This window comes from Pangasianodon hypophthalmus, chromosome 25, assembly GCF_027358585.1.
Source record: "Pangasianodon hypophthalmus isolate fPanHyp1 chromosome 25, fPanHyp1.pri, whole genome shotgun sequence".
Classification (NCBI taxonomy): Eukaryota; Metazoa; Chordata; class Actinopteri; order Siluriformes; family Pangasiidae; genus Pangasianodon; species Pangasianodon hypophthalmus.
Window position 1 is genome coordinate 2745032 of NC_069734.1, and position 13738 is coordinate 2758769.

Here is a 13738-nt window from a genome sequence, read left to right on the forward strand (position 1 = left end):
AAAAAGTTAATAAAAATAGATTGTGATACCCACAATACCACAGAAAAGTGTACTGTGACTTAATTTATCACAGTATCGATACTATATCATCATATCACTCAGCCCTATTCAGCACACGTGGCAAAATCTTATGCTATTTGGGAGGCTGGTGAAGTAGGTAGTGTTTTTGGGCAGCGATTTTTGTTTTGTTGGTATGAAAGATGGTTTATGTGGTTAAAGAGATGAGAAGCCAGCTAGACGTATGATGATGAGATGATGCCGGCCATGGCTAGTACGTTCATCATCTGTACAAAAATATGTTCAACATGAACGACCCACTCTTGTGTGTATTCACCATTAAGTTTCTTGATTTCTAATAATCCGAGTTGATAAGTCGTGATACGTTAATGATGTTTTGCAACTCTAGAGGCCCTTCAAAGTTCAGATAGTGGGTGATGCTAATTACAGTATAATTTCTTCATTCAGTCTTTTTTAGTTTATTCACCAAAACATCTGAGGTAAATGTTGCTTTTTCTTAATTTATTTATTTTCTATGATGCTTGTTTGACTAGTGAGTGACATTAGTTAAGAAGATGCCAAAAACTTCACTCTTAGCTATCCTGTTTAAATCAGCTGCCCCTACAGTCAGCTGTGATGTAATGGTGATATGTTGTCAGTCGTTTTTTTTTTTTTATGTGATGAGGAAATGTACCCTTTACCTCCAATCCAAACAGAAAAACAGATATCTCAGATATCTCAGAACGGCACGCTCTTTGCCCACTTGCTTCCTACAGTCATAAGCTGCAAATCCCCATCATCCTAATTCCCCAGTGAGAACCTGATTTCCATACAGTTTCTCTAGGGAACATCGGAAGACTGAATAACTGAAAATAAAGGAAGAAAAATCAATTCTCTCATGCAGGCCTATATACAAAGCTCCGCCCCCAAATCTGTTTTATTCAGAAGTGTTCAGAAGATCACGGTTTTAAATAAACAATTCTGACAAATTTAACCAAAACACCAATCTGTGTAATCAGAATCAGCCATAAATCAGGATTTATCTGTGTAGAAAAGTAAAATCTTGCCGTGAATCCTTATGTAGCTGAATATATAAATCTTGTACATTGTGAACATGAAAAGAAAAGCAATATCAGCAAAAACACACAGAGAAACCATTTGGGCAGTGACGTCTACATCAGCAGGCCTCTAGTTTACAGTGGTGTGGATGTGTGTGTGTGTGTGTGTGTGTGTGTGTTTATTTAGGCAGCGAGTGATGAAACACTCTGAAATATCCTGCGCTAATGTTTAACGAGTCGTTATCTCTCGTTCTCCGCGTATCATCCCCGATTTCTGTGTGCTCATTGAGAAACTTTGCTCAGGAGCAGGACCCTGTTTCTCGAATGTAACAAAGCACAAAGATCAGAATACGATACAGCAGAGATGCCTTCACCCTAATCTCATGACAGAAAGTCTTGCTAAAGTTGTTGGACTTCTACACGACCTTCTAACACCCTTTCAGTAAAAAGTCGTTCTGGGTCCTGTGGATGTAGGAAAACTGTCCGGTTATACACTAATCATCACTGAAGAAAACTAGCTATTTGAGTACATTACAATGTTTTTATTTTTTTTTGACCACTCTGAACCCTCTGCTTTTCCCTGGGAATCCTGGATGCTTTATCTATGGCCTAATTTACATAAAATCTGCATTTCTGAGCTTTGAATTTTTGAGATTTGTATCAAGTAAAGATGGAACCAATACTGGCTTTCAGGCTGATACCAGAAAAAAAAAAAAAAAAAAAAGGGTGGATCGGATATCAGACAAAGCATATCACGTATATCAGATATATTAGATCCTATAATCAAAGATTGAATTGGATTTGGAAAAGAAATTTATCTTTGTAACTTGAAATACAATATATAACACAACATATTACATATAAAGAGACTTGGCTGGTTTTTGCTTTCATTAGGATTGATTTATTGATTTATTATATTTATACTTTATACCTTTATATTAATTATTTTTACAATGTAAGTGATTTTGTATGAAAGAGTTTTTTTTTTTTAAATTTAAAGCATAGTTTTTTAATAATACAATATTGGTATCTGTAATACTCGGCATTTCAGTATCGCTATCGATATCGGAAAAGAAGAAGTCGTATCGTGCCATCTCTGGTATTTGGCTCTGATTTTAATTAAAATTAAAAACCATAACTCATAATTTCAAAAGATACGTTTTTAAAGGCAAATCTTTTCACTAGCAAAACTGTAAAATGCAAAAATGTACATTTATTAAATACACCACATTTATTTAGTGATTCATTATTTATTTATTTAGTGATTATTTAGTGATTACCGAATAATTTCAGATATACGATATTCATTTTCCAAATATTTTGGTCAGATTCCAAACGTCATAAGAGCCGCCCTGAGAAAATCAGCTGTAACTCGATTTATCGCAAAAATCTTGGCAAATAAATTCTGTACAGCAAAAGTGATCAGATAATTAATGATATAAAATGACTATAAAATGAATACATTATTAATTACAATAAATAAAAACTAATTCTAATCGATGTTTGATGTGACCACTCTACTCGTCCCTGCGGCTTTAACACGTTTTTTTTTCCCTTTAATATTTAAGCAGTATTTAAGGCTGAATATCAGTCAAGGCCAGAAAAAATTCTGCCACTTTTATGCTGAAAAAAAGAATGATTATGACATATAGTACCATAGAAAGTTTTTATGCAAAGATTATAAAGAAATTATATTAAATAATTAAATGACATTATTAAGCAGTAAATAGAAATAAACTAAATATCATTAATATTCTGTCTGACGCTTTGTCCTTAAAACTGCACGAGTCCTCGCAGGGACGCAGTCAAACAGTTTTATTAAAGAAGATACGTTTTTCAAAGTATCTCAGAAATCCTGAAGCAGTTCTTCTGCTGATTTGTCTGTCGCACCTGCTTCTGGTTTTTCAGGTTAAAACAGATGCCCTCCAAGGTGCTAATTTCTTTAATGGCATGCAAATATTTCTTTTATAAAAATTTTTTTAAAATGTACTTTAGAAATCTTTTTTTTAGTGATGCAGTGATATAGAAGGCATTGAATAAATTCTAAGATAAAATTTGTCTAAAAAAAAAAGTAGGGTGTCTAATAGAGCACTGATCCAGTACCCAATATTGATAAAAGCAAAAAATAGTGGATTGGATATCAGAGAAAACATACAAAAAAAAAACTTTTAAGCATAATTGTCTTTAAAGAAAACAATATTGGATGGGTATCGGTATGAACTGTTACTCGAGGTTTCAGCATCGATATCGGAAAAGAAAACGTAGTATCCTGCCATCTCTAAAGCTTTTGCACTACTGTATGCAAAATTAGATTTTTTTTATGATCGATAAAATGCTCATATTTACATATTTACTTACTTAAGAAATGTGCTAAATGTGTACTTATGACTAAAATTCCTCACAGCTCAGAGCAGGACCTGGGAGTTATCAAAATACTTATACTTATTTTAAGTGAGGAGTAGATTGATGTTTAATGAATTCAATTCCTTCGTTGTTTTACGAGCGTATCCTTCCGTTCCTGTGTTTAGCCTTCTTTCAGCCACACTTGGCGGTGGTCTTGTATTTCCATATGGTTAACAACATTAAATACATTTGAAACAATCCTAACCGGCAGGAAGCAGTGTGTATACATTTTGGCTACGAATATCTCATGATCAGAACTTGCCGTGATTGGTCAGCGTCAGTAGCTCTGACAGTAGCGTCAGTTATAATGCAAATCACAGGTTTATATCAATGCGCTCATTTTAATATGTTAGCGTTTCTATAGTAACAGCTCATTTAGAGGGAATTGAATGATAAACACTTTTTCACACTATGGTATGTTTGACAAAATGTCCTTTTTTTATAGTTTTTACAGCTGAAATATACCTGCATGTGTTGATTGAGCCAGATTCCTGTAAACTGACAGTAAATGGTACACGCTCGTGGTGAGATGTGTATAACCAGCAGCTGGGATGTGAGCTGGAGAGCCGTATCAAGTGCAGGACAGTCACTAACGTCTGCTCAGTTTGTCCCTAGATTTATCACGAAGCATTTTTTTGAAATAAGGTAGACCAATAAATAGTCATGAGATCTAACTGTAGCAGCGTCACCACGCTCCAGAGAATCACATGGTCTTGCCCTTCGTTGTGCTCATGCTGGACAGAGATGTTTAAATCGTTTACATGTATTACAGGGAAAAAATGCCATGATCGCTTTGTTTGGTGTAATTCCCTCATCAATGCCTCTTTCTTTGTCAACTTTGGAAGCTGATTTTGTCGCTTTTGTCACCTTGCTTGCTCAGAGATTAATATTAATTAAAAGGAAATCTACTTTATCTCCCCTCTCACACATTAGCGAAATCCTTAGTGTTGTGAAACTTGAAATAAATTAGATTTCTAATGTCTGGAAACCGTTTTTCTGATTATACGGAAATTTGATCTCGCTAGAACTTTTCTGATGTTTGCTATCAACTATCTAATATACAACCAGTTGTTTTTAATATGATTATAAACAGTAAACATTGGATTAGCTAACCTTATTCATTTGTGTGTGTGTGTGTGAGTGGTGTGTCTTTTTATTCTATTAAATTGCAGGTCCAGGATGTATACTTTTTTATATACCTGTCATTGTGTTTTGCATCTGATTTAAAAGTTCAGTAAGTTCGTTTGGAAACAAATAAATCAATTTATTTCTAAATTTAAATTTAAATGTATTTTTCACAGGTAGATTTGACTTAAAATTAAATTGTTTTCCCAACACTGAATAAAATTAACTTTGGAACAGAGTTAAAAAAACTTTGTGTCAACATGGTACAGGTCATTTCTTTAGTTTTTCTCAACTGAAAAAAAAATTGAAAGTTTTTATATGTTGTACCTTTTCTTCAAGTTGACACAATTTTTTTTCTAACTTTGATCCAAGGTTTCATTTTTTTCAGTGATAGTTTTCATTTAGAAAACAATATCGTTCAGGAGATAAAGTGAATATTAGCATTAGCAAAGAAGTGTGTTTTCTGACTAATTCAGTCTAATGCAGTTTATTTATAATTAATTATCCTGAAGGTACTTTGTGTTATATGAAGACTGTGTTACTCAAATGCTCCTCGTTTCACGCGATCGAAGACTTCATCTTCACAGCTCCCATAAGCGACCTGCGGAGTTTATTGCACTGATTACATTTCTCGCTTCATTTCCTTTATATCTCTTCTTCCATCTTCAGGACTTTCTACTTTCCTCCGGGACCCCGAGCCTCAGGTTGTACCGGCCGGAGGCACTGCGCGCTTCGAGTGCCACATAGACGGAGTACCTGCTCCCAGCATCACCTGGGAGAAGAACCACATGCCGCTTCCCGTACCTGCCGAATCAGTCAATACGCCGAGGTGAGACTCGTCTGTCTGAATCAGGTTTAGGTGCTGTAGGGTTCTTACTTTCTAAAATATTCAGTTGCTTTGCAAATTACTGAAAGATTCCACTTTATGTTTGTCTTCTCCTGTCATCTTTTCACTTTGGGAGATACAGTAAGAATTATTCTTATTACTTTGTTTAGAGCCGAAACATCTGGCAGAAAGAAAAAGTTGCTTTATTTTAAAGCTTTTTTGTTGTTTTGTGCAGCTATTGCTTTTTATAATTTAAATAAAAAAAAGCACAGTCACACTCACACACACACACACTTTATTATTCATATCTTCTAACATATGACCCTGATTTTGTGTTATTCCTCTTCCATTGTATCTCAAATAGTCTCCTAGTGATATGTTTAGCACGGCTCACAGAGCAGAGTAGTTTGTGTGTCATGTAGTGTGTTTTTTCTGTATTTATTCCTTATACACAATCCTCATCCCTGCTTTTGAATTAAACAGCCGTATAAATTACATTTAACACTGAGGTGTCGAAAATGTGAAACGGCAGAAGGACTACAGGAGCTGAATCACAAGTATGAACAATATACAGCCATAACCAAGAATTATTGGTACCCTTTCAAAGGCAAAAATAATTGTATAAAATAAACATTATTTAACACACCTTTATTAAATTTTTCATTTAAACACCTGGATAAAGTACTTACTATAACACTAATGAGAAATCTCTCCTTATTCTATTTCTCCTATAAACATATACAGTATGATAAAATTATTGATCTGCCCAAAGAAGATTTTAAATAACTGTAAACAAAATGTCATCCTTTAACATCTTTTTATGTTCGGACAAAAGAAAAAGCATAAAATAAAACATTTTAGCTAGCTGCCTAGCACAGAACTGTCTTTCCCATTTTTTTCCCATTTTTCTCAGTTCTGTTGAAATTAAATTATTACTAATACTTAATAATATTTAATATAAAGCAGACAGCAACAGTTTTTTAACATATTTTTATGCGTATTTCAAATATTTTGCAAAAAATGTAGATTTGAAATAGTATAGATGACATATAAATAGTTTCAATGTATCATATATAATAAATCTGAAAAAAAAAACAGATTATATATATTGAATATTAGTGCATATATAAAATTTAAGTAAATAAATCCAGTAAGTATTATGAGTACTGTTGTTTCTAGGTAAATAATGCAAATAATGCAGGTTTTATGGCTACTGTTAGAAAGTTTAGTTAATAGCTAAAAATTTCTTTGTTTCAACTCAACAATACAAACTCTACAGAATATTAACGGAACAAAACTTTATGTCTTATAACTGTGCCACTTTCTTGATAATAAAAACAAAAAACAACTTGCACAAACTAGCAAAACAGCAGCTAGCATGCCTTTGCTACTTTTCATTTATTGTTAGCCACTTTAATGCTCTGACCGTGCTAGCTGTTTAAGGATGAGAGGATGAATGAAGTGAAATAAGTGATCATTCATACCTTTGAACGAATGATGAAAAAAAAAATACATTAAACTCCTTAAAAGTTCAGGCCAGCGCTCTCGCCAACACTTTGATTTCTTTTCCTTTCTTGTTCTCTCCTTTTCCCTCTGAAGGACCCTCCACTTTCCTGCACTTTTAACAGCTCATTATAATTTGAAGAGCTTCTTGAATTTGCTTGAGTTTACTTCTGACTAAAACATGATGACAGAGTAGCAAAATCAAATGTACAGAAAATTCAAACATATTTCAATTTCATATGCAAGTTCATTAAACCACAATTTTGTCTCATGTGATTGAATGATATAAATTGAGTACAATTTTGTGTTTTTTAAAAATTATTTATGATGTATAAAGTCCTCATATTTATGTATATATTTACATTCTCATAAGAATTGTTCTAAAAATGTACTTATGACTAAACTGACTCACAGCTTAGAGCAGGACCTGGGAGTTACATTATCAAACTGCTTACTTTCATTGAGGAGTGGGATCGACGTTTCTGAATGAAATTCCCTCCGCGTGTTACGATCTTGCTGTATCTGTATTTAGCCTTCGTTCAACCACATTTGCCATTCAGAAATGGAAGAAAAGCTATAGTTTTGTATTTCCTGTTTAAAAAAAAACACTTTAAACAAACACAGCCATGTGTATGAACAGTGTATCCATTTTGGCTACGACTATCTCATCTCAGAACTTATACCACAGCATTATTGAATTCTCAAATCTGATTGGTCAGGTGATCAATTGATCAATTGTTGATTAGTTTTCTATAACAGCAGCTCTGACAGTATTTCAGCTGCAAATCAAATCACAGGTTTATATTTATGCGCTTGTTCTAATACGTTTTTGTTTCTGTATGAACAGCGACTTGTACGTCGGATGCACCACATAAACTGATGTAAAAAAAACATGTATAATTGTTGATTTGAATGAGAAGCCTATTTAACATTTATAGAAGGAGTCTCCAGTTTCAGTTTCAGTGCTTTGTAACGGAGATAAAGCTGTAATTTTGCAAGACAGAGAACTGTACACATTTTTTTTTGTTATTAACTTCAAGAGAAGGAATACAGGCAGGGAAGGAATGTTTATAGCTGCTATAACGTAAGTGATAACTGAAACTTGTTTCATGGACTATCCATGACATTAAATGTAACTATAAATGGGTAAAAAGTATGGAATCGTTGGCAAATTGCCATGTGCTGTTATTGTAAAATAATCAGCTTTGGGGTGGTAACGTTCTAGTACCTCCACTTCATCATACCATGCTACCGTTGATTATTTTCCTGTAACAGCACATCTCCAGGTGTTTTATTCCTTACATAAAAAAGCCAGGCAGTACACGCCCACATGCGACAAACTGCAAGCAAGAGGAGCGACCTGACGCATGCTAATGTGAACTCAGGAAAAAAATCAAGACCTTTAACCCTTAATTTGCACGCCTGTGTTTGGAGAATAAGAGCGTTTTCCGAATGAATAAATGCACAGTGGAAAATTCTTCTGTCGCCTCTGTCACCTCTCTATCCTTGCTGCTAATAAGAACAAACGAGTTTCCCCCACCTCACACACTCCTCCTGCACTGCGGTATCAACACATGGCTCACTTTAAATTCACAGCTCCAGCTTTAGCGGGTCAGCGCTGTGCCGCTGAGCTCTTTGCTCTGATGTTGTGTTGTCCTGACTCAACCCCTGCTGGATGAATTCTCTACCACTGAACTAATAATTCATGCAGTCCATTCTCTCTCTCTTTCTCTCTCTCTCTCACACACACATACACACACGCACACACACACACGCAGAGATACTGCAGCCTCTCAAGCTGTGTGTTTCCCACAGACGGCAATCTGTCTGCTGGATTAATAGTCTATAATACGCTTCTGGAGTGGGGGAGTGAAAATGAAGGTCTCTGGAGGGTTGTGGTGGATCAGCCAATGCCTTGTGCAACATGAGCTCTCCTCCACAGCAGCCATGATGCCGTGCGAGAGAAGACAGGAGGAGGGAGATGATTATTGACGAGCAAAAGGGTCTGTTTGAGTCTGTAAAGCTCTAACACACAACCGGTGCTGACCTACATTCAGATTTTCATGTTTTAGTCACCTTTTTCCACCTGGAGTTTGACTGCGCTTTTCCTCATTCAGCTTCATTTCCCTGGTGTAATTAGATGCTTGACACTATAAGTATATGAAAAGCTTAAAATTTAACCTAATATTTCAGTTTTTTAAAAATGATATCGGCTTCAACTAAAGCTGTTGCTAGGCAACTGAGAAACTGAGAGACACCGAACATAAATTAGCAAATGATTAAGGCTAACGATTTAGCTAACTAACACACAGCAGTCTTTTATACAAGTAAAGTAAATATAGAATGGCAGTGAAAATGGAATAAATTTGTCTGGAATGTCAACATTTTCCTCTCATGTGTTGGCAAATCACTAAAAAAAAGACACTGGATGAATAAAATGACACTTTAATGACTCTTAGCTTCGACTGCTAGAATGATAAGTGCAATATTTTATAAGAAATTATAAGAATAAGCTAAGAGGATTGCTTTGAGCCTTGCTGTTCAAGCGGTTTAAGCTGTGAGAACACTGTTGCTAGGCAACTGAGAACTGAGAGACACCAAGCATAAACTAGCTAATGACTAAAAAGTAAATGACTTAGCTAGCTAACACACAGCAGTCTTTTATACAAACAATGTAAAGGCAGAATGTCACCGATAACACAATACATTTGTCTGGAATATCAACATTTTCCTCAGATATGTTGGCAGATTACTAAAAAAAAAAGACTCTGTATGAATAAAATTACAGTTTAATGACTTTTGGTGTCAGCCGCTAGAATGAGACGTATAATACAGGAAATTATTAGAATAAGTGGATAAGGATCACGTTTAACCTTCAGTAATTATATTGTTTTTGCTGTGATTTTCACCTTATATATTTATTGTTAAAATGTATGCTATCTTATTTCAAAAGGAACTCATTATTTAATCAGTTCAGCCTAAGAAAAAACAGACAAAAACATTATAAATCTGTGTGAAATTTCAACATTTTCCTCAGATATGTTGGCAGATTACTAAAAAAAAAATACTGGTAAATGTAATATGGGAAATAAAGATGGCAGACATAAACAAAGGCTAATGCTAATAACTTCACTAGCTACCCCACAGCAGTCATTTATAAACAATGTAAAGGCAGAATGATGGTGAAAACGCAATAAATTTGTCATTTTCCATTCGACGTTGTTCAGAATAAAAATTCTTATTGCTAAGAATAAAATAAAGAATTTTACGAATGCTTTCAGAGCTGCATTCTGTACTGAAAGATGCTACTTAAAGACGCGATCATGACATTCCTCCATGTTGGTGTACTGTTACCCAGTTGTGCATTTATTTGCTAATACATTCAGTGAGCCAAACTGTGCTCACACCTACAACGTATTAGAAGACAGACACACATTCTGAACACATGTGAGGAAAGGAATGAAGAATATGGGTTGCCAGCTGGTGTACATCTATTTTTTTCCTGATCTCCTTCAAAATATAGAGCACATTTATATCATGCATGTATAGAAGTGTATTATATACATAAATAAAATAATAAATAAAAAGTATAGAAATGTATGAACATATGGAAATGAGGGAAATTGTTTATATTACATTTTGCACAAATACATTTTCCGATAAACATATTTCCTTCATATACAGTACATATACGGTGATGGTGGATCCACAGCGTATCCCAGGAACACTGGATGCAGGGCAGGAAGTTATTCATTTTACTGCAATGACCACATTTTCATCGACCAGATCAAAATTCTCAATTAAGTCATGAAATTATTTAAAAGCACTATTTAGCATGTTGGGCAGCACAGTAGTTTAGCGGTCAGTGTTATCACCGTACAAATTCAGAGTCCATGGTTTGATCCAGACCTCGGGTTACTGTCTTTGTGGTGATTTGTGTGCTCTTCCCAGTTCTGCTTGAGTTTCCTCTGGGTAGTCTGGTTTCCTCCTACCTTCCAAAAACATGTGTGAACCACGAGGTGTGTGTGAATGTGTGTGTGTGTTTGTGTGTTTGTTTGTGTGTGCGCATGGCAACCCACGATGGACCAGAGTCCTGTCCAGGGTGGGATACCTTCCAGATCCACTATGATGGATAAAGTGCTCACTGAAGATGAATGAATGAATTATTTATATATTTTGGTTGGATTATATATTATATTTGAATGAATTATTAGTCAAGAGTACTCCTGATATTAAGAAGCACAAATTTTAAATGCGCTCTATTTTCCTCTCTGTCATTTCTCTGTAACAGGTTTGTAACACTTCCAAACGGCATCCTGCAGATTTTGGACGTCACGGCAGACGATGGAGGTCTATACCGCTGCGTAGCATCTAACTCCGCTCACAAGCTCTACAGCCAAGACGCTTCACTAACAGTTACATCAGGTACCAATTCGTGCACACACACACACACACACACACACACACACACACACACACACACAAACACACACACTATAGCTAGCACAAAGCCTCGCTATTATCAAGCTCATCTCCTGTTTCAGGGTCTGTCATGCGTAGAGAGCCTGTTTTCAAGAGGGTTCTTGTTAGAGCGACTCTAATAAGCTTCACTCATCAACCTGATCTGCTTTCAGAGTGAAAAGAATGCGAGTGGTCTAATCGCTGCTTTCAGACCACTCAACGTGAACGAGTGCGTCTGTACATGAGCCGGATTGCATCATCACCCCTCTCATAGCGCGTTATTTATATGTGGTATGAGAATATAAACACAGCAAGCACCAGCACTTTGAGCCCATTCTTTAATGCATTAGTGATTGCAATTTATGCCGCAGCATTGTCGTCAATAATGCACTGCAGGTACAAATCACAGGTTTATATTAATACGCTTGTACTAATACGTCATCGTTTCTATAGTGACAGCTTATTCACAGGGTTTTGGATGACAGGTGCTCCACATAAACGACTAAAAAAGACGTGTGTAATTGTTGATATGGTGAAGTTTTCTCTAAGGAGATGTTTGCTTAAAATTTTACGGAAGGAGTCTCCAGTGTCAGTCAGAGGTAAAGCTATACAGTAAAGGTTTCTGACATGAGAAAGTGTTCAGTCTTATCACTTCAAGAGAGAGAAACAAGTGACTTTTATAGCTTTTATTATAATATAAGTCATACCTGGAACATTGCTCATCATTAAATGTACCTATCATGAACAAAAATATGATGTTGTACTTAAAATAATCATCACTCCACCCCTTTAACAGCATGACGTTGAGTGTTTTATTCTTGTCATGACTGTCAGAATTGCTAAGTATCCTCAGTGACATCTGTGATATGGAAATATGCAAGGAGGGAAATAAAAGTAAAATTTTGATGTGAGTTTCTCTTTTTTGAGAGTCTTTGTGAAATGTTTGAAAGTACACAAAGAGCACATCGAAAGAGAGGGAGAGAGATAATGGTGTGAAGGATGCTGTATTTATTACCTGTATGTCCTTGAGTCTAGTCCTCACTTTAGCACAAGCTCAGAATTTTTGTCTCATGCACTCTCTTTTTCTGTCAGCTATAGAGAAAATCATTGCTGGCCTTTACTTTTCTTTGCTGTGTCATAAATGGGTTTTGTGTGTGTGAGAGAGAGAGGGAGAGAGAGAGTAAATAAAATGCAGTATACTGGACGCCAGGTGGCTTTGAAAAGAAGTTTTAGGACATTTCCCCACTTACTTTAAATTGGAGTGAGCCAGTCAAACTTGTTTTTTTTTCATTTGCTTTATTTTGAACTACTGTACTCTGTAGCACACTGAACAACTGATTTCTGGTTCGATGACCAATCAGCGGTCTCAGACCTCCTCTCAGTAAGCCAAAATTCAGTTTATAACTGGTGAGAACACAGTTTTCACAGCTCCAGGGTTCGATCCCGAGCTCGGGTTACTGTCTGTGAGTTTCCCATGTTCTCCCTGTGTCTGTTTAGCTTTCATCTGGGTTCTCCTGCTTCCTCCCACCTCCCAAAAACATGCCAATAAAAGGGTTGGTGACTCTAAACTACCTGTAGGTGTGAACATGTGTGTGTGTGTGTGTGTGTGTGTGTGTGTGTATGTGTGCATGCTGCCCAGCGATGGACTGGCATTTAATTTAGGGTGTATTCCTGCCTCGCACCCAGTGTTCCTGGGATAGACTCTGGATCCTCTAACTCTGATAAGTTTTATTTATATCCCCGTAGTCTCACTTCATAGTGGGTGTGAACTTCAAGGACAGGCATACAATAAGCTTTTAGGTGACTATCTAACCTGAAACAGGAGGAAAAAGTATAATCAAATTAAAAGTTGCTTGTCCCCTACATTTTCTCCTCAATTTATAATATCAGGAATATAAAAAGGATATATTTTTAGCCGAAAATAGTTAGTAATTCATCAATACTGCAAGAGAATAAAGCTACTATAACTACAGGTGTGTTGGTTTGGCTGGTAAGCGCTTCTGGTGTCGTTTTGAAAGAGGAGGAAGCCGTGAGACAGATATCACAGCCGTGAGACAGATAACACAACACAACACTTTCAGTGCAAAAATCATCTTGAATAAAATGAAAATATCTTGAATATAGGAAACTGTTTCTAGTATTTCCTATTATAAGATTACAATAAACCAAATTTAAGATTATTTCTAGACATTTCTACTAATTTCAAGCTTTAAAATTTCTTATTCTATTGGCAGATAATTTTGCTTCTTTCTAGAAATAAATGCTTAAAATTAGCAAAATTATCTGCCAATAGAACGAGATTATTTCAATCTTGAAATTAGTAAAATATAAAGAATAGGAGTAATAATCTTGTAATAGGGTTACT

The 13738-nt window shown here is 35.6% G+C and overlaps 1 protein-coding gene across 7 annotated transcripts in view; it reads left to right on the forward strand.

Moving 5' to 3' along the window:
- The window catches only part of igdcc4 (immunoglobulin superfamily, DCC subclass, member 4), a 63864-nt gene that overhangs the window by 16882 nt on the left and 33244 nt on the right, over positions 1-13738 (forward strand). For all 7 annotated transcript variants that reach the window (XM_026937771.3, XM_026937768.3, XM_053229417.1 and 4 more), the window contains exons 3-4: positions 5253-5412; positions 11204-11337. In XM_026937771.3, coding sequence (XP_026793572.3) covers positions 5253-5412; positions 11204-11337 — 294 coding nt within the window. The remainder of the gene's footprint in view (positions 1-5252; positions 5413-11203; positions 11338-13738) is intronic.